Below are 22,698 nucleotides of genomic sequence, written 5' to 3'. Positions count from 1 at the left end.
TTTTCTACTACATAATACTTCCCTCTGTAGAGAAGAGCACAGTCAGCAGCCACCAGAAGAGCCTGCCCAGGCTGAAGAGTAACCTGCAGTCCACCCGTGCAACCACAGCTGGACGGCGGGACTCTGAGACAAGGCTGGGTCTGAGGGGCATGACCTGGGCAGTGCAGCTGGAACCCTCATCACCATAGTGTTGAGAAATCTCAGGGTTGTCTCAGAGGTCTCAGAGTTACAAATAGTAACAGCGACTATAAGAGTAGCCACTGTTGACCTCAGGCTTATATGCCAGGCACTGTGCTGAGCTCCGAAGTCAATACAGTGTTTACCTCCTTCACACAGATAAGGAAACAGCTAAACCAAGATGGTCATCCTGACTCTGGATCTGACACCACTAACCACTCGTGATTCTGTTTTTATTTTAGAGTGAACACATGGGAGAGGAGCAGATGCAGGGCCGCATCCTTTGTTCTACTGCCATTCTTAAAATGCATAATAGTATAAAATTCCTGAGAAGTCCATTGTTTTTTCTTCTAAGACACAATGATTTTTTTTTCAAATACTGTACATTCAAGAAGGTAAAGAAAAAAAACTTAATTGTGCCCAGTCTAGGGGGAATTTTCTTATATACAAAATCAGTCATTACTAAACTTTGTTAAGCTGCCAATATCAGTGATATCTGTGTAATTTTCAATATTCTTCAAAGGCCAGTCATAACAAATTCATCTGCAACCCAGTGAGTATCCAGTACTTCCAAAAGTTGGGGGAAATAATACATCATGCAGTTAATTTCTTTACTTTCCAGGTATATTGCAGTGGCATGGAAAATGAGATACCTGCCAAGTTAAAATGAGCAGATGCTAAAAACAAAAGTTACACAAGATACAGATTTAATCTTTTTATTTATTTAAAGGTTATTTATTTATTTTTGAGAGAGGAGAAGAGAGGGAGAAATAGAAGGAGAAAAACATCAATGGGTGGTTGCTTTTCACTGGGGACCTGGCCCGCAACTCAGGCATGTGCCCTGACTGGGAATTGAACCAGCAACCCTTTGGTTTGCAGACCATCACTCAATCCACTAAGTTACACCAGCCGGGAGATTTAATCATATTTTTATGTGGAAAACTTCAGGACTCAAGAATATACCACCTTAAAAGCAGTACATAACTTTTTTCCATTGTATTTTTCAATTACAGTTTACATTCAATATTATTTTGTATTAGTTTCAGGTGTTCAATATAGTGGTTGATAATCATACACTTGACAAAGTTTTCCCCCCAACATTTCCAGTACCCACTCTGCCCCATGCATAGCTATTACAATATTATTAACTGATTCCTTATGCTGCACTTTACATCCCCATGACTGTTTTGTAACTACCAATTAAGAAGTTCATAACTCTCAATGAGTTATGTAAACCCCTGGTTAAATGAATAATCTTGGAGCTCATGGAACATGAATAATGTTTCTTATACAAACTGCATAGAAGATTAATTTGCTATGTGGATGATCCTTGAAATAGAAACTTAAGTTTCAAGTAAAGATCCAAAATGGAGAATTTGAATTTGTAAAAATATTTTACTATTGCCCTGATCAAGTAGCTCAGTTGGCTAGAGCATCCTCCCAATACAACAAGGTTGAGGGTTCGATTGCTGATTGGGGCACATATGGGAGTCAATCAGTGAGTGCGTGGATGAGCAGGACAGCAAATTGATGTCTCTCTCTCTCTCCCTGCCCCCACCTCTCTCCTTCACTCTCTAAAATAAAGTTAAAATTTTTACTGTTATTTAAATGATATGAAATCTAAATAAAGAGTCAAATATTCCTTCTCTATATTCTTGGGAGTAATTTTTACTTAAAATTTTATTTAAGTTTAAAAGCAGGATTTTATATTATGAATCCAGTTTAAGTACAACAAACTCTTGTCATTTGTTAAATATACTTCCCCATTAATTGGTACTTCCAGGACTCAAAAATAAAATAAAATTGATATTTTGTGTTTTTTTTAAACAGGCAAGATTCTAAAAGTATGTGGTCTAATTGGTTTTCTTAGTACTAAATATATTTTATAAAATTGCATTCATTTTTAAATGCACAATTTGTGTATAGTATTTATTCTTATGAAGTTAGCTTTCACCCTAGGGTACATCTTTTACCCTAACTTTTTAGATAGTAGTTCACCACAGTTCAAGTTAACTCAAAATACATCATTTTACTGCTTTTACCCCATATTAGTTGAGATTATTAATACTACCACTTTGAAAGTTTATTAGCTTCTATTTCATACTTTTTCTGTTTATTTAACTTCTGCTACTGCTTCTTTGACTCTCATAAAAGACTGTCTCATTCTCAACTTTCTTTCAGTGAAAAAGTGTGTGATATGTCTTTAAATTATCACAGATCTATTTTTAAATCTTGCAAATTAACGTGTGTCCTTCCTCATAAGTCTTTCTTCTTCTCCCTCCTTCCCACTCTAGTGGTCCATGCCTCCTAAGTTCTCCTTTGGATTCCCATCTCATGACCTAATGCCTCAGGTTTTCCCTTTTCCTTTTTCTTTTTTTTTTCCATGAGGCAATGTTTGCACACAGCTGTTCTGTAATGTATAGCATATATTGGCTTGAGAATGGAAATTTAACTTCTGTAAAGTGGTTTGGGATACACTTTTGTGCAAGATGCTATGCCAAACTGAATTGTGGATTGTAACATGCAGCCAAAGGTGCCTCTGTTTGCCACTCCAGGAAGCAGTTTACAGTTTTGGTAATTATGATGCCCAATTGCAGTGGTTTCCAGAGTTATTATGTAAACCTTTCAAGCAGGGATTATGTCTTCTCTATTCTGCACACCTTTCCTGATACAGTAAATACTTTATAAATGACAAGTTTAGGTGAGAAGAGGCCTTATCCACAAGTTGACATAACATCTTATGCTGTATATTCATATTTAAAACTTGAGCCCTTTCATTTCCTTTCCAGGTTTGCTAATCTCACAGGAATATAGAATAACCAAACTATAAACTAGAGCTCCTTATAGGAAAGTTTTTCTGCGATGAAGTGCAATTCATTAGTCCCAGTATTGTTGTCATTAAATGGTTAGCAATGTGGGAAAGCAGTCAGTTAATTAAGATGAAAGCAGCAATAGTATTATTCAAATATTCTAACCCAGGCTTGTTTTCCAAATTACGAAGAAAAAGATATTACAAAGAGATTTAACAGTCTGAAATTCTCTTTTCTGTAGCCTTCCATCTAGGGGTACACTGATGACCAGAGCACCACCCCTCAGGTGTCCACAAACTCCTCCCATAGTGACTGGCCCAGGGTTCACATGTGGTTAAAGTGAAGCCAGTCAAAGCCCTTCCAGCAATTTTTCTGGTGTGCCCGCAGAGAAGAGTCCTACTTACCTCTTGCATCTTAAAATGACAGGGTGGGAACTGGGGGCTCTCTGAGGCAGTGTACCTCTCTGTGCTAGCAAAGCTCTATAGTGGGAGTGAATGAAGACAAGCAGAGACAAGCAGATGAGTGAAGGGGAGACAAAGTCTTGGAGCCGAGCATCCCTGCCATTTCTGTCATTTCAAATATGAGCCAACAAATTCCCCTTTTGTGTTCAAACTGATGTGTGTTGAATTTTGTCTCAAAAAACCAAAAGAGACCTGACAAATTATTTTCATTGGAATTGACTACCCACATGAATAAAAAGCATTGTTTATCTCACACAAATTTCTCCAGCTGTTCACTGGTAAAGCAAAACAGAAAACATGGAACACGTATTCACCCTGGAAAATGCCACTGCAAAACTCTGCCGTGGAAGAAACAGTACTGATTCCCTTTTTTAGACAATGGCATTTTAGACTTTTTGCCCATTTTAATAATTGTACTGTGGTTCAACTTGAGTCATATCATTCACGTCAACTTTAAATCTCTTGTTTTTAAATTCAGTCCTCAATTACTAGTGCTCCAAAACTCAAAACTAGTGCTCCAAGGCAACAGAAGCCTTGGGTGCAGCTTATGTAAACCCAGTGTAACCTCACAATCTTTGTCTTCATATACTTCATAATGTCACCCTTCTTTTTGGAAGAGAGGGGAATCCTCTTTCCTTCTTGGTGGTAAGTCGAATTTAGTTCAGAAAAGTTGCCATTGTGAATTCATAGTATGGTTAGCAGCTGTGTGATGGTGCTATTTGACTTGGTATTTGTATGTCAGGTTAAAGCTTAACTGCTTCAAAGAGATTCAACATACAATTGCTTAAAAATACAAAGTTTATTTCTCTTTTGTGTAACAAGCTTACTATTAACAGTTCAGGTCAGCACAGAATCTCTGCTTCTCAGTCACTGTCCCTCCCAGTGGTTGTTTCTTCATCCCCTAGGGCACTGTCTTGTCATCTGTGAGATGTAACTTGAGTCATGACCACACTGAAGTTCCAGTTAGCAAAAAGAGAAAATTAGGTATGAAAGAGCCATACCCCTAGTCTTAGGGTCTCTGCCTCTCACATTCCAAGGGTGAGAACTTAGTCACATGGCCACACAAAAAACATGTTGGGAAAAGCCCTCTTTCAGATACATCATGGACCATGGAAGAAAGGGAAAATGGAATTTGGTGGAGCACCAGTATTGTTCTCGGGACTGTAGGTACTGTTCTTGTTGCTGCCATTGTTTCACGTCTCCTCTTTTACTTTAGTGTGTAAGAGAAAAATGAATACATTGATCCTCTAGCATCAAAGTAAAACATGAAGAAACTGGAGTTATAACAGAAATATTGCTCTTCACTTTTTACTTATTCAAAAGTTATTTGGTAGCCAAATTTAGCCCTTCAGTGGATATAGAAGTCATTCCTCTCCAAAGAAGTCATCAACATTTTTGATTAAAGTCTGGAAAACAGATTAATACTAATTTACCTTTTTCCAGATTGACAATACCCTCATAACATTTTGTTCATTTGTCTGTGTTTTAGACTTTGTAGGCACCCTGTAGGATTCCAGGGAACATTGTCATAGTTTTAGTCATCAACCATGAAGAGATTCTTCTAGTGAGGGTATATTTTAAGTTGTTTGACATAACGTTAGCTCTACCTTCCCTAGAAAGGATGATTAAGTGTTTTAAAATACGTATTTCCTCAGTTACTCTTTAACCTTGCCTGAAAATGTGAACATGAATATTTTCATTTATTTCTGAGTACTTAGTACTGTAGTTTCAAAATCTTTCAAAATAGTTTTCTTTGGGGTCTTAAATAACCCATTTTTGGAGGCTTGTATTTGTTTGTATAATTACATTTTTTAAAAAAGAACAATAAAGCCCAAAGTGAGAATAAAGGAAATAGTAAAGATAAGAGCAGAAACAAATGAGATTGAGTATAAAAAAATGATACAAAAGATCAATGAATCCAAGAGCTGGTTCTTTGAAAAGATAAACATGTTTGTATAATTGTTTTATTAAGTGTTTCACACTTTCAACATTTCTATATGATGTGCCATATTTTGCCATGTGTAATGTGTACTTTTTTGCCCAAGTTTTTGAGGGAAAAATAAGGATGCACATTATACATGGATATAATGATTACATACCATGGGTATCATAATGGGTATAATAATCTCATGTGTAAGGTGCCCCAAAACATGGATGCACATTATAAATGGCAAAATATGGTATATTGGTGATTAAATATATTAACTTCTTAGGGTGTGCCCATTCTGGTCATTATCAAATCTTAGTTAAATATTTGGGAAACCATAAACTCAAAGGAACCATGAAGATCAAATCAAAGCAAAGATACTAGAGATACAGAGAAAAAATTCAAACTTTGGGTATAATTTACTAATAAAAATGGGACTTAATGGTTATATCAATGTCAAGTCCATCCTTTATCTTTCCAGATCTCCCCTCTAGTATCCTGACTCAAACAGAGCCAACAATATCCTTACCACCATATCCTCATCCCCTCATATTCTCACTGCCCTCCTTCCTGGCTCCAGTCGCACATTCAACCATTATTTTGGCACACGGTCTTTCCTTTGCCACCTCTCACGTTCTCATGTGCATTTGGCAAATGCTTCATTCTGGTTTCATCTTAATTATGCCTGCACCCAAACAGCCGAATGTGGCTAAAGAAAATGACATTTTTAATTTCACTACTGTTAACCTCAAGTGGACCCTTAATGGTACCCAGTAACCATACTACGTTTCCATGGTCACCCCTTCCCTCACGTCCACAAATGACTATTCCACACCTTCTCTTTGGTTTTTAGAGACTTCTCTTCCCTCAGTCTGACTCAGTTGATGACCCTGCTTCCTATTCTGAGAAAATGGAAGCAAGCAAAAGAGAACCAGAATCTAGAACTATCCTGGCAAAACTATGCACAGAGTAGGCACTCAAAAGAATTTTTGGTGAATGAGAACCTCTTGGATGTGTACCTGAGGTGAAGCACACTTAATGTGGTACAGTAGCAAGAAACACCCATGGTGTTTGTTGGGAGGGAAGCCTCGGAGGCAAATATTATTTCTCATGAGTTAGTAATTTAAGAATAATAACTGAACTCAAACATTGATTATTTGGGTAGTGTTTTATATGTAGTAATATATGCAATGCTATTACAACTAAGTATTCATGTTATGAAATTCATCTGCCTTTGCATTTATATAATGTCCAAATATTATATTTTAGCCTCTTTAGTATCTGAATATTGTTTTTAGCCAACACTTATTTTACATGAAGTGCAATCTGCTTCATTTTTGCAAGTTTTTCACGTGGAAATAAAGATTAGCGTAATGTATTCTTAGTAGAAATCCTGTGTGATTAAACTTTGTGGATGCCTTCGTAACTGAAAGAGGAGTCCTTGAAACTGAGTCAACTTTCTTTTCCCCCTTAGCCAGACCTGGATAAAGAGTGTGGTATGTGGAACTCACCCGGGGCCTTGGTCTGAGTGAGCTGGAGTTCCTGGGAGCGTGGCACAGAGGCTGGTGTGAATGAACAGTTCAAAAATAAGATTTTGTATAGTAATAGTTCTAGGTTATTCAGCAAATAAGAAATTAACAGCTCATACTTAAAGGCAATTATTAAAGCAGTGTCATTAAACACAGGAAACTTGCTATATATTAATTAAGGCAATGGTGGCAAATATTTCAAAAGCTGTAAATCTTTTACTTTATCAAGATGAATATCATTGCAAGAAATAATATAATTGGAAAAGGGAAAACCACATAATAATTTTATCCTGGTTTTTCTTTAATGGCAATTGCTGTTAGTGACTTATAGAAAAGAAAGAACTAGGTACTTATAACCTAAAAATCTGAATTCCTCCCCTTGCAAGATGCTATGTATTTGCCTAAGGCCTTCTTCCTGTCTCTGAACTTCTGCACAGTGACTGAGGGTGAAACTGGCTTTGTAGCCACATTTCATCTCCTCTCTTAAAGGGCTCATAACCTTGAAAGAGGGCAGGGAAAGAAGCTGGAAATTAAAAACTCTCCTTTGACTATTATACTTTTAAAACCATTTGAACCTAATAGGCTAGGCAATAGACTTTGTACTTAGACTTGGGCAGTGCTGTGCTAGAAAATGTTTTTAACAAGTGGCTCTCTGGAAAACAAACAAACAAAAACTCTGATATACAGCCTCTGCCATTTTCCTTAGTGTGAATACTCCCACCATGGTTAGTTTCAAGCTGTTCACCTGATGCCACAAATGAAAAGTTGTGAAGAGAGGTGGACCATCCAGCCTGTAAGAGGCAGCTTCCGTACATAATTGGAGGGGTGACTGGGAGGGACCAAGTTCTGTCCTGACTCTTATGACAAATAGAGGGCTCCTTCTTCCTAAGCAATTCAATAAAAAAAGAAAGGAAGGTCAATGTTCTACAAGTTATTGGACTTTCGAAGAGACTAGAACTTAACTACTTCAACCACGTAAAAGAAAGGATTCTTTTGGGATATGGGATATGATGGAGGTGCTAATTATTATTAAAATTGCAGCTACAGGATGGGGCAAAAGTAGGTTTACTGTTCTTCATAGGGAAAATAATACACTAATTAATAAATAACAATCTGAGGGTAAACTCTATTTCATGTACTCACAACTGTAAACCTATTTTTGCCCCACCCTAGATATTACAATACATAAATCTATCAGAATAACATGTTTTACTCCTTAAATTTACACAATGTTATATGTCAAAACAGTATGGAGTTTCCTTAAAAATTTAAAAATGCAACTACCTTTTGCCCATTGATCCCACTTCAGGGAATTTATCCAAAGTAACCCAAAACACTAATCAGAAAGAATATATGGACCCCTCTGTTCATTGCTGTGTTCCTTACAATTGCCAAGGTCTGGGAGCAGCCCGAGCATCCATCAGTAGATGAGTGAGCAAAAAACCATGGTCATTTACATGTTGGAATACTGCGTGTCCATAAAATGAAGGAACTTTTACCTTTTGCAACAGTATGGATGGACCTGGAGACTATTATGCTAAGTGAAGTAAGCCACTCAGAGAAAAACAAACATCATGTTAAATCACTTACATGTAGAATCTAATTAACAAAACAAACTGATGAACAAAATAGAAACAGAGGCACGGACATAGGGAACAGACTGACAGCTGTCGGGGGAAGAGAGGGAGGTGGGGACTTAATGAAAGAAGGGGAAGGGATAAGTCAAAGAACATAGGTGCATGACCCACAGACACAACAACAGTGTGCTGGTGGCCAGAGGGAATGAGGGCAGGGGCTGCTTGGAGGAGGGCAAAAGGTGGGGGAATGAGGGCATCTGTAATAGTGTCAATAATAAAAATAAAGAAAATTTAAAACATTTTGGGATAAAGCAAAATGTTTTTTTTTTTCTTTCTGGTTTATAGCAAAGCAGAAAGAAAACAGAGTGCCGGAACCAGGCAAGTCTTCTATGGAGTAGAAAGAGAGGTCCCGGCAGGCTTCCCCACCTCAGGCCGTGGAGTCCTGATGCCTCTTTCAACTGCCCTTCGGCACTTGCATAAACTTCCAATTTGAAATTCTGGTCAGCTCAAACATTATTTTTTTACTTTACATAAACAAAATACAGCACAACCTTTTCCTGTTTTCATATTTATTATATATAGATATAATCTGTAACTCAAGTGATACCTATTTCTCCTTTTTATTTTTATTTCCTTTCCTTTAAAGACATTTTATACACTTCTAAAGGTATTTTACCATTTACCATCCTAATCCACAACTTATTTTTCCCCTGATGTTTCTCTTTGCATCACTGACTGTGTTCAGGCCCATATATAGCAGTTAACTTCCCATGAAAGGTCAACACATCCCAAAATTGGTCCATTTACTGAAGTAACACTTGGCACTTGCTTAGGGTCTAATATAGAGTTTAATAAAAAGTAGAAATGAAAGAATAATTTCCACTGAATTAAAATACCAAACAATAATTTTTAAAGGTATTCTACTGAGCTGAAATTGAGTAAAAAAATTAATACGAAAACTTTATATTACAAGTGAGATTTTTATTAGTTTAACAATTTTCAACCTTTCTGTCTTTGTGTTCAGAGTTTTAATATTTTAGAAACTTACTTATTTTTGAACTCTGCCTCAACTTTTCTCCCTCACATGTACCTGTTCTATAGAGGAGAGTGAAACTCATTTTCACCTGGGGCCACATCAGCTGCACAGTTGCCTTCAAAGGGCCCAATGTAATTTCAACTCCTTAACAGTTAAGGAGCAGTTACATTTATACAGTCCTAAAATTATTTTGGCCCTTTGAAGGCAACCACGAGGCTGATGTGGCCCCTGGTGAAAATGAGTTTGACACCCCTGAATAATTTCTAGACCATGATGTATGCATATGTTTATGCGTCTGAAATATATTTTCTGAAATTCCAAGTCAATTAGATAATAAACTGTATGAGAGGAAGGACACACTGAGGAGATCACTGCACTACCTTCAGGTATGTGCTAACAGCTCTTGCTTAGTGATAGTTCTGTTAGAAAAATACATACTAATAGTATGGTTAATAGTAAACGGCTATGAAAATATTTGCTTCAAATTTTTCAGGGAAGGCTGTGGCTTGCCCAAAAGCATAACTTTTAACAACATCTTTCAAACCTGCCAAATCACATTGCCTATTTAGCCAATTCCGTGTGCATAATATTAATTTACTGTGCCACAAGCTAGTGTGCCTTAACTGTTATTGGGGGAAGCATAATATATTTGATTTCCTTTTATGAGTCTCACATTGCTTATAATTCAATAGGGCTACCACATTTTCTGGGCAGGCTATCAAATAGGATGTTGTAATGATTTGCTTGACTAGCAGAGTAGATGAAAAAATATCAGTTCTGTCTGAAGCTGTTCTATTTTTGAATTTCAAATTTGCAGAGTTTGAAACCATTTATTCCTCTGTGGTTCTCTTTTAAACAATAAAAAGATTCTTTTATATTTTAAAGAGTTAAACATGTCTGACAAAATCGGTTAAGGTAATGGCTAGAACAGCATGAATTTCAAAGAACAATAGAGGAGTTGTAGATTAAGTTTGAAAATGCCCAGGAAGGGGCTGTAGTACAATGCAGAGATTTTTTGGCTTGATGAAAGGGTGGCATAGGTTTTATCTGTAACTGACATCTTAGGGATGCTTGAATGCTTCAGTTCTCCACCTGCACTATATCCATTTGCAGCTCCCAGAGATATTAAGATGTCTTCTGCTTTATAAAATGTTACCAAGGCCCTGGCTGGGTACCTCTAAATTATCTTGGGAATATATCTGTCCTACTTGGAGGGTAGGGATGGACTGAGAACCTCTCAGTAGACTTACTTCCTATTTAAACACTATCATGGATTCCTTGAGTGACTGAGTTCCCCTTCTATAAACTAAATTCATTAAGCTTCTATAAACCACTGAAAAGGAATCTCATCATTGTCATAGGTTTATTCTTTTATATAATTGTTTCTTTTTCCAACAAATTTATTGAGCAAATGCTATGTATATCAGTCATGTTCTGAGTACATGGTGCACATTGGAGGGGAGTACAAAGATCTCTGCCCTGGTGAAGGTTATATGCTACCTGGAGAGATAGGAAACAATAAACATAATAAGTAAATAATGGAATGTGTTAGAAGTTTATAAATGCTGTGAAAAAAAGGAAGTAACAGAGCAGCATGAAGGGTTTTACCAGTGCTGGGCTAAGGAGGGACAGGCTTCTGCATCGGCACGGTCAGGGTTACTCACCAACTATGGGAAAGAAGTTGGTCAAGCAGGATCTAGGGGAAGAGCATTCCAGGCAGAGGAAACGGCTAGTGAAAAGGCTGAAAGCTGGAGCAGTCCTGGCAAGTTTGGGAAGCAGTGAAGAGGCCCATTTGGCCAGAACAGAATAAGTGAGTGGGAGAGTAGTAAGAGTTGGTGAGAGAAAGAATACAGTATGTCTTTTCTCTGAGTGAAATGGGGAGCCATTGCTGACCAGAAGAATGACATGAAGTGACTTACACTTTTAAAGAATCACCCTGGCTACAGGGTGAGAACAGATGGAAGGGGTCAAAGGTGGAAGGAGGGAGACCTGTTAATGAGGTGCTGCACTTAATCAGCTGAGAAATGATGTTGGATGGAGGGGGACAGGCAGCAGTGTAGCAAGTGAGAAATGGGAGAAGTCTGGACAAATTTTAAAGTAGATCCAATGGGATTTTCAAATAAATTGGAGGGTTTTGAAAGAAAGAAGAGTCCACAATGATTATAAGGTTGAAGAGGTAGGTTTTTGTTTTTATTTATTTATTTATTTTTGCTCTGGAGTGGAGGGAGGAGGGTCAGGCTCCAGCTTTGGACATGTGTATTTTGAGATGGATATTAAATATCCAAGCAGAGATGTCAAATAGGCAATAGGTTGTTTAAGTTTAGACTTTGAAAGAAAAGTCTGGACTGTAAATGTAAATTGGTGTGTTGTTAGCATATAGGTGGTAATTAAAACCATGGATTGGGATCACCAAAAAAGTGAGTGTGGATAGAAAACTTCTTGATTACATTTCATGTACTTGACATTATTTACTCAGTGACCCTATAAAGTTAAATACTCCATTTTCCTAAAGAGCTAGTGGTTGGTATTTGACCACATATTTTCACAAATCTAGAAGATGTCATTCACATAGGCTACAATGTCTGGTTATATATTTCTATATATTACTAGCCACAGCATGGTATGATAAATGCTATTATTGATATTCATAATGCAATATAATGTGATATAATTAGTAATATAAAATGTAATATAGTAATTGTTACATAATGAAATTATAGAGAAAGGAACAGTAAATTGATGTAGTAATAAGAGGGCAGAGTAAATTTAGAATACTGTTCTCAAATAATATATCTCAGAACAGATTAATGTATAATAACATTATGAATAGTTAAAATTAAGGTTAAGACTTCAAGTGAGGATCACTTGACATTATTCTTTAATAATCTATATTCAGGTCAACTTTCAGATACCCAGTTTGTCTTCCACATTCTCCCATCCTATGGCTAAAAAGGCTCCTGAAGCCCATTGCAACCCTGCCTGGGTAAGGGGCAGGGTGGAGCAGAAAGGGAGGCACAGCAACGAACTTCATTCCCAGTCTCTGTACTTTAGGGTTCCATCGGGGGAGCAGGGGCGGGGCACGTCGCATAGTCAGTCAGTCCACCAATGTGGCCGTGTGCCCTCCACTGTATCTTTTCTTTCTGTGGCCCAGGTTGTAAAGGGGTGGACAAATTAATGGATTGTCTGCTTTATGTTGTAAGCATTTTGACTCTCCAGAATAAGAGCAATCCTATCTTTTCTGGCAAGGGATACCTTTAATGTGGTTTTCAACTCCCAGCTCTAAAGAAAAAGGATATTATTGAGTTAGGAGATATGTGCCAGTGGTTATTGACAAAGTAGGTAAAAACTCTAGGAACTGCTTCCTGGTGAGATTTATATTCATATTTACATGTGACATATATTTTTCAAATGGTCTTTACCTCATATAAATCAACATTATGACTTAGGACAAGTAATCTCAATTATAAGGAAACCCAGGCAACAGATGAATTAAAATATTATTTAAACATTTAAAAATACATGTCCATATGTTCTGTTACTAGTTACACAGTTCCTTGAAGAGAGTTGGCAATTTGGTATAAAAGTCAACAGTAATGCAAGACTAGAATAATGCAGAACGTAAATAGCAACATTTCATACTGTAAATAGCAGCACTGAATCAGTGGGCCTGAAACATATGCAGTTTTATTCTATTTTTCTATTTATGCATTTTTCTGTTCTGAGCTCAACATCTTACCTTTACATAAAAGGCCATTCTCAGTGGGCCACATCTGTGCCCATGTTTGGAGTCATTCAGCCTTGCAGGCACTCTTCATACTGCATCGGGGTATGTCCTCAGCGCCTAGCATGGTACCCTTGCACACACAAGACTCTCAGAATCATTTGGCAATCCATTAGGTGATGATTGATTAGTTGCTTTCTCACATATTAATAATATTTCAATTCTGTAGTTTCAGTTCAAGCATTTTCTGTGCTGTACTTCATAAAATTTTACCAATTTTCTTCTGTACTTAGTCGCTTCTTTGTATGATGTTCAAACTAATGAAGTAAGTGCAGAATAAATCGCTGCCAGTTCAGTTTATCTTGAGAATCAGCTGGCATAATGGTATGTACAGTAACCCAAATCAACATTAATTTATATATTCAACAAATTTTTATCAAGCTCACTGAGTGCCAGCCACTGTGTAAAGTGATGGGAATGCAAAGGGGACTGAGGCAGGTGGAGTCTCTGTCCTCATGGAGCTTTCCTGTAAGAAAACAGTTGCAGTGACATGTAATAACCCAAGTTCACAGTACTGTAGGAGCACATCACAAGGCTCCTATTAACAATTAGAATTAAGTTCAGGGACACATGGCAGAAACTCAAATAACAGTAGCTTCAAGGAAATAGACATTTTTCTCCAACATGACCATCTGGGGGTAGACAGACCAGAATACCACTAAGTCAGGGACTACTTCTACCTTGTTGCTGTGCTGTATGTGGCCTCAGTGCTCAAAGTCACCTCATTGTCTAGGATGCTACTCTAACCCTAGGTCCACATTCTACCAGCAGGAAGGAGGAAAAGGGAGGGGAACCAGGTTCCCTACCTTCCCAAGACTTCCCAGAAGTTGCTTAAACCACTTTCATTGACATTTCATTGACCAGACTTGGTCACAGGGTAATGCCTAGCAACAAGGGAGGCTAGAAAATGAAATATTTATTCTGTGCAGACAGAAAGAAATGGGGGTGAGTACAGGGGGCAACTAACAGTCTCTTCCCCATTTATTTCTTGGAAAATGGTTGCCAAAATTGAGAACTCAAGGAAAGTTAGATTCTCAGAAGTGTATGTGTGTGTGTGCTCTCATAGAAGGACAATATTCTAGAGAAAAGGAAAAGCACAGGGAACTGAACACTGAGAAGAAACTGTTCTTTCACCAATTATGGCTGGTCATTGCATGATCGTGTTGGTACTTTTCTTCAGAAAAGAGGTGTGGTTCAGGTTATAATAGAGGAAGGGGATGGAATTGATGTTTAGTGCATATTTGTGCTTAAACAGGCCAGGAGACCACCTCAGAAGGGTTAGAGGCTGGAGGGAAAGTTTGTGACAGAGAGGTGTTAATCCTTCCCTGAAACATTTGCTCAGGTGAAGGCATGTACTTGAGCCAATTCAAAGAGATGAGAATTCAGGGATTATCCCAAGGTTTAGGTGAACAGGCTAGCCCATGCTTTTCTGTGCCCATGATACAGTAGCATTACCAGTTTCATCTGAATCTTACTGAAGTGGTATGAATTTGTAAGACTAAAAATATGTATGATATGATTAATTCACAATAGCAACCTGCTTTGGGCTTTCTTAATTTGTATAAGCCTTATAAAATTATTCTTTGTCTAATTAAAAAAAATTTAATAGCAATTCTTGCTTGGTTGTTATTGTGATAAATAAGCAATTGCCTCAAATGAAAATAACTATTCTCTGGGAAAAGAGAAATTATTAACACCTTACTACCGGAAATGCACATTAACACAAAGGAAACAAGAACAACTTTGCGAATAAACAAATTGGTACATATAAATGTGAACAGATTCTCCAAGTTCTGCTGTTGGTTTGTGTGTGTATGTGTGTGTGTGTGTGTGTGTGTATGTGTGTGTGTGTTTATAGGTAGTTTATTTTTCAAAGTAGCATTGATTCATTCTACAAATATTTCGGTTAAAAATAAAACATAAAATGCACTCAGCATATGAAATATTATTCATTTGACATACTTTCATTGTGCCCACATTGTTCTAAAGTAATGCTCTATATTGAATATTCATCAATTTTAATAAAAATGAAAGTTAATATGTCCATAAAATTATAATCATATATAACATGTACCATTTATTCTAGTGTTTTATTTCTATCACTTTTAAATTGCTACTTTATAACTTTTTTTTGGATCTTCTCTCCATCTGCTCTTTGCCTTTTTTTAAAAGATGTTATTTATTTATTTCTAGAGAGGGAATGGAGGGAGAAAGAGAGAGGGAGAGAAACATCAATGTGCAGTTGCTGGGGGTCATGGCCTGCAAACCAGGCATGTACCCTGACTGGGAATCGAACCTGTGACACTTTGGTTCGCAGCCCGTGCTCAATCCACTGAGCTACACCAGCCAGAGTGCTTTTTTTTTTTTGAAGTTGGATTATTGGTTCTTTTGGTGAGCTTTTTAAGAGATATACCAACTAGTGCTGTTCAGTGTTGATTGTTTTTGCTTTCTTTTCTATTGCCAAGTCAATGGGAGAAGCTGTGTGCACTTTCTTTGATAAACTGATTGTCAGTGTCTTATTCCTTTATGCTCCTGAGATGCAAGGAAGTGCCCTTAGTAGACCTCTACTTGCTGCAGTGCTTGGTAGGAATGTTATTCTGTAAGTCTGAGTTTCCAGGGCAAATCTTTATTTATGGGATTAGAGCTTTATTCTTTTTTAGCTAATGTAACAAAACACAAATTAGAATTATAAGATTCAAGAATGAAGACACAAACATAGAATACTATTGTAGAGTTCCAAGGTATTCAAGACCATTTAACCTTTCCCTTTACAGAAAAGGAACTGATGCCTCCAGGGGTAAATTACCATTTCCTGAAGGCACCAGGACAACAACTCTGGTCACCTGATTCTTACTTCCAGGTGCAAGGTGAATGTGAAATTTCAAGCAAAAGGTAGTGTTTTGAGACCTTACTGTTTGCAGTCTTGAATAACAGGGCCTCTTCATTACTCTAAAACAGTGGCTCAAAGGCTTGCTATTGTGCCCCATAATTCTGTTGCCCCTTATCTCTGCTCCTTTCTCCTGGCTCCAGGCCATGACTCTGATTGGGTCAGTGACCTAGTTACAAATGACTAAGGAGCACTCCTGCTGGAATGAAATCGATTGATATTGAGTTCTTGTAGTTTTAACCAAAATAAGGCAGTCATTTTTGGTCAATATATATGACTTTGTAAACTACAGCAGGCTTACTCAGGAAGAACCTCTTAAGCTTCTTTAGAAGCAAAGCCAGCCTTCAGAAGGTACAAGCCCTCTGAGCTTCCTGGACCTGAGTAGCAGAGGAATAAAAGACATTTGTGCCTATAAATACGGTGAGGAAGAAGAACTAAATTACAGAGAAGCTCAAATTGAATTAGTTTACAAATGAAGAGAGGTAGATGGCCAGTCCCTAAGAAATTACCCACAGACTTCCAGCCAAAATCGAGGTGTAGGTAAACACAGCTCACCTCCTGTACAATCACATCAAAATCACAACTGAACTATAGAACAACCATCATTCAGAACCATCAGAAATCGAATTGAATGAAAGTCTGACAACTACAGAATTAAAGACACCACATCCATCCAGACTGGTAGGAGGGGTGCAGACATGGAGACACAGAAACATGGAATGGGCTACCCCACATCCACATGTGGTGGCTAATAATTCAGGAGGGGTATCTCAGGAGTGAGGAGTCCCCTGGTGTGGGCACCAGGTCCTCCCAACCCAGGGTTCCAGTGCCAGGAATATAAGTCCCCATAATTTCTGGCTGCAAAAATCAGTGGGGATTGAGTTGCTGGAAGAAACTTCCAGAGTCCCAAGTAGTTCCTCTTAAAGAGCCCTCACACAAACTTACTCAGACTCACTCCCTCTGAGCTCCAGTACTAGGGTAGCAGCTTGAAAGTCACCAGTGGCATATGGGGAAGAGCTGAAGTGTCTGGCATCAAGGTGAGAGCTGGGGGGCAGCTTTCTCCAAGACAGAAAGTTGGGGAGAGGCCATTGCTACTTTTCTGAGCTCTTCCCCCACAGAGCCACAGAGTCAGCAGGTGGGTGCCATATCTGAGACTCCATCGACAAGGCTAACACCATTTGCCCTTGCCTGGAGATCCCCTGAGCCTCCATCCCACCCAACTTATGGGCCCACTCAAGCTGTTAAGAGTGGCTTTTCCATATGGATGACTGGTCTTGGCTCATGCTTCACAACTTCCTAAATCATCTCAAACAAGCAACAGCTGGCTTTAGTGAGCCCTCAGCCCACATACATCCTGCTAAGTGGCTCCAGGTCAGGCACTAGCAGCAGCCAGCCTACATAAACAGCTTAGCTTTCCCTGGGAACCTCCAATCACAGCACAAGTAGCGGCATCTTAGATTGCTTTATAGTTCAAGCTGGATGGCCCTGGGCAGAACACAGGTGGGAGCTGACCTTGGCCTGCACCAATGGGGAAACCCCAGAGCTTGCTCACCCATGGATAGCTATAGGCCATGTCAAAGTACCACCACCATGCCCCTGAACAGCTGGTTCTCCACAGAGGGCAGAGGCTGATGGTCAGTAGTCACAGCCAGTCCTTGCAGCAAACTGGCCTAGATATATCTCTTCTATTGACCTGCCAACAGCAATCAATGCTCAACTACAAGAAAAGGGTATACTCAGCCCACACAAAAGGCACACCTGAAGTACTCAGCTTGGGTGATAGGGGAGGCTGTGCCACTGTACCCTACAGGACACCTACTACATTAGATCATGCTACCAAGGCAAGGAGTCATACCAGCTTTACCTACTACATAGAAACAAACACAGGGAGGCTGCCAAAATGAGGAGACAAAGAAACATGGCCCAAATGTAGAAGAGATAAAAACTCCAGAAAAAGACCTAATCAAAAGGGAAATAAGCAAACTATCAGATGCAAAGTTCAAACACTGGTTATAAGGATGCTCAAGGAACCTAGTGAGTACATTAACAGCATAAAAAAGATCCAGTCAGAAGCAAAATATTCCAAATTGAAATAAAGAAAAAATTAGAGGGAAACAACAGTAGAGTTGATGAAGCATAGAATCAAATCAATGATTTGGAACATAAGGAAGCAAAAAACAAACAATCAGAACAACAAGAAGGAAAAAGAATCTAAAAAATCAAGGATAGTGTAAGGAGCCTCTGGAACAATTCAAGCACTCCAACATTCACATCATAGGGGTGTGAGAAAGAGAAGAGAAAGAGCAAGAAATTGAAAATCTATTTGAAAAAATAATGAAACGAAACTTCACTAATTTGGTAAAGGAAATAGACATGCAAGCCCAGGAAGTACAGAGTCCCAAACAAAATGGATGCAAAGAGGCCCACTTCAAGACACATCATAATTAAAATGCCAAAGGTTAAAAACAAGAAGAGAATCTTAAAAGCACCAAGAGAAAAAGAGTTAGTTACCATCAGAAGAGTTCCTATAAGACTGTCAGCTGATTTCTCAAAAGAAACTCTGCAAACTATAAGGAATGGCAAAAAATATTCAAAGTCAAAAAAGCAGGGACCTACAGCAAGGTTGCTCTACCCAGAACACTAACATTTAGAATGAAGGGCAGATAAAGAGCTTCCAAGACAAGAAAAACTAAAGGAGCTTATCATCAACAAAACATTATTATATGAAATGTTAAAGGGAAATATTTAAGAAAAAGAAGATCAAAGCTGTGAACAATAAAATGGCAAAAAATACTTATCTATCAACAACTGAATCTAAAAAGCAAACTAAGCAAATAGAAGGACTGGGAAAGAATCATGCAGAGCAGTTGATACTTGCCAGATGGGAAGGTATGGGGGGGAATGGGTGAAGAAGTGAGGGGATTAACAAGTACAAATTGGAGACCTCCAGTCAAGATGTAGGCATAGGTAAACATGCCTTGCCTCCATGCACAAATATAGCAAAAAACACAGCTATACTACAAAACAAGTATCACACAGAATTGTCAGAAAATTGAGTTCTGTGGAAGTCTGAAAACCAAGGATTTAAAGAAGCCACATTCATCCATACAAGTAGAAAGAGTGGCAATGCAGAGAGTCATGGAGAGATATGGAGATGTGGAGTGGTGCAGAAGGGCACAGAGGTGGAAATGGGAAGTCTCACATCCATGTGTGGTAGATAAAAAATGGGAGGGTTACCTCAGGAATGAGGGATCCCAGCCCCAGGCCAAATCACCCAGCCCAGGGTCCCAGTGCCAGGAAGATAAGTCCCCATAACTTCTGGCTGTAAAATCCGGTAGACTTTGGGGCAGTGGAAGAAACTGCACTCTCTTAAAGGGTCTGCAGCATACTTAGGAATTATGCAGAGCCACACTCTCTGGGATTCAGTACCAGGGCAACAGCTGGAAGGGCACTGGTGGCATATGGGGAGAAAGTGAAGTGCAACTGGGGAGACAGCTTCCTCCTGGGTAAAACTCCAGAGGCCAGGAAGCAGCAATGTCCCCTCTGCTAGTCTTCCCCCACACAGAGCAGCAGAGTAGTGACATGGGTTGTCCTGCCTTGTCGATTACCTAAGGCTCCATTCCATACAACTTAACAGGTGCACCAAGACAGAGAGTCAAAGCAGCTCTATCTAATACACAGAAACAAAAATAGGGAGGCTGCCAAAATGAGGAGACAAAGAAATATGGCCCAAGTGAAAAAAGAGAACAAAACTCCAGAAAAAGAACTAAATAAAATGGAGATAAGCAACCTATGGGATGCACAGTTCAAAATTCTGGTTATCAGGATGTTCCAGGAACTCATTGGGTACTTCAATGCTGTAATAAAGACCCAAGCAGAAATGAAGGTTACATTAAGTGAAATAAGTAAAAATCCACATGGAACCAAGAGTGGAGAGGAGGAAGTTGAGGATCAAATCAACGATTTGTAACACAAGGAAGGAAAAAGCATTCAATCAGAACAGCAGGAAGAAAAAAAGAATAAAAATTAAAAAACAAGGATAGGCTTAGGACCCTCTGGGACATCTTTAAACATACCCATATCTGAATAAGAGGGGTGCCACAAGTAGAAAAGAAAGAGCATAAAATTGAAAATTTGTTTGAAAAAATAATGAAAGAAAACTTCCCTAATTTGGTGAAGGAAGTAGATATACAAGTCCAGAAAGCACAGGGAGTCCTAAACAAGATGGACCCAAAGAGGACCACACCAGGACACATCATAATTAAAATGCCAAAGGCTACGATAAAGATAGCCTCATAAAAGCAGCAAGAGAAAAGCAAAGTTGCCTATTCTTAAAAGAAACTCTGCACACTAGAGGGACTGGCAAGGAGTATTCAAAGTGATGAAAAGCAAGGACCTACAGCCTAGATTACTCCATCCAGCCAAGCTATTTAGAATTGAAGGGCAGATAAAGTGCTTCTCAGACAGGGTAAAACTGAAGGAGTTCATCATCACCAAGCCATTATTATATGAAATGCTAAAGGGAATTATATAAGCAAAAGAAGAAGACCAAAGTGATGAACATTAAAATTGCAATAGATTCACAACTATCAATAATTGAATCCAAATAACAAACTAAGCAAACAAGCAGAACAGGAACAGAATCATAGATATGGAGATCATTTGGAGGGTTATCAGTTAGGAAAGGGGGAAAATGGGGGGAAAGGTGCAGAGATTAAGAATCACCAATTAGTAGGTACAAAATAGACAGGGGGATGTTAAGAACAGTATAGGTAATGGAAAAGCCCAAGAACTTATATGCATGACCTGTGGACATGAACTAAAGGGGGGATTGCTGGAGGGAATGGGGGTATTGGGTGGAGGTGGGCTAAGGGGAAATATTGGAACAAATGTAATAGCATAATCAATAAAATACCTGTATGTTAAAAAATAGATAAAATTTACAAAAAGAAGTACAAACTGGTAGTTACAGAATAGCCATGGGGATGTAAAATACAGTATAGGAGGTGGAGTGTCCATGTAGAACTTACATGCATGACCCATGGATATGAACAATGGTGCGGGGATTTCCTGAGGAAGTGGGGTGTGCTGAGTGGAGAGAGGCAAAGGGGGTAAGATTGGGACAACTGTAATAGCATAATCAATAAAATATAATTTAAAAGGGGAAAAAAGAGAAACTACCCACAAATGTTCTTAGATGCCTTTAGGACGAATCAGTTAACATTATCAACTTTAGTTTGCTTGTCTTCAAGTGGGTAATGATAATAATACTGACCTTGGCCAGTAGTTGTGCAGATTGGGGGTAATATGGTAAATGACCACCACTGTGTCGGGACTGCAGGTAAGGTAACTGTTATGATTATTACTTTTCTTCTTATCTACTCAGACGATAGGAAGGGACTTTCCAATGAATTTGCAAAAGCCATATAAATCCTTCCTCACTGTACAATGGTTTAGATTATGGGCTATATGAGATTAAGATTACTTCCTAGCTATGAGATTTTAGAAAAATATATTTGACTTTGTGTGCCTCAGTTATTTCAGCTGTAAAATGTGGATAATATTACCTTTTATCACTAAGAGCTATAGTGAGGGTTAAATGAGATAAACTAAGGACTACTTAGACAATGTCTAGCATATAGTAAACACTTACTATGTGTTCTCCGTTATCAAGTGTTATCTTTATTTTGTGAATACTGAAGCTGAGGTTCTTGATTTGCCATGTTAGTAGGTACCATAGGGGATGCTGAAAGATCTTCTCTCCCTTCTTTTCTCCCTTGTTGTCTTTAATCTCTTTCTCCCTCATATATCTACTTATTGGACTGGATTAATATACAACAATTCCTGCCTAGTTGATTGGAATTTAGGACATCTAATTCCTTTTCACTTTCTTTTCCCTGCAGCACTACCTTCCTGCTTCTACCAGGACACCAATAAGTACTCACTCACATACCTTGCTTCCACTGCAATGAAATCATATTATACCTTTGTCTTTTGCCACTAGCCTACAACTATTAGCTTTCATGTCCAAAGTTCCAAGTTTTTTATTTGAATTTTTATACTTGAGAAATCAATAGGGTTAAGGAAATAAGAACCAGTGCTTACATAAGTGTTTATTAGACTTTTCTTTATCATCTTTCAGGTCTTGTAGAAATTTGCCTGATGCACCCCCTCGATGTGGTGAAAACCAGGTAAGGTTCTGCATGAACAAGTTTTATTGACTTTGGCTGATATCCAAATTAAGGTCTGCCAGAACACTAAATGCTAGAACTTGTCCCAAACCGGTAGCTTCTCCCAATAATGGCATTTATATTTACTTCTTAAAGAAAATACTATTTGACAGATAAAATGTGAACAGTGAAAAGCATTTCTGGATTGAGGTCATCTCAAAGTATATATTTTACCGCCTTCACATGTAACCATGAGGTATGACTTGTGGCTAAACTGGTTAAGTGAGGTAAATTTATCAAAATGATGTAAAAACTAAACTTTGCCCAGTGAATTATTACAGCA

At 38.3% G+C, this 22,698-nt stretch overlaps 1 protein-coding gene across 1 annotated transcript in view; it reads left to right on the top strand.

Moving 5' to 3' along the window:
- Positions 1-22,698, top strand: part of SLC25A21 (solute carrier family 25 member 21) — a 485,006-nt gene that overhangs the window by 267,878 nt on the left and 194,430 nt on the right. The window contains exon 2 of the mRNA XM_045848589.1: positions 22,328-22,376. Coding sequence (XP_045704545.1) covers positions 22,328-22,376 — 49 coding nt within the window. The remainder of the gene's footprint in view (positions 1-22,327; positions 22,377-22,698) is intronic.

This window comes from Phyllostomus hastatus, unplaced genomic scaffold (genome assembly GCF_019186645.2).
Source record: "Phyllostomus hastatus isolate PE091 unplaced genomic scaffold, TTU_PhHast_1.1 phas_contig_62, whole genome shotgun sequence".
NCBI classification, from domain to species: Eukaryota; Metazoa; Chordata; class Mammalia; order Chiroptera; family Phyllostomidae; genus Phyllostomus; species Phyllostomus hastatus.
This window is presented reverse-complemented; position numbering and strand designations above follow the sequence as displayed.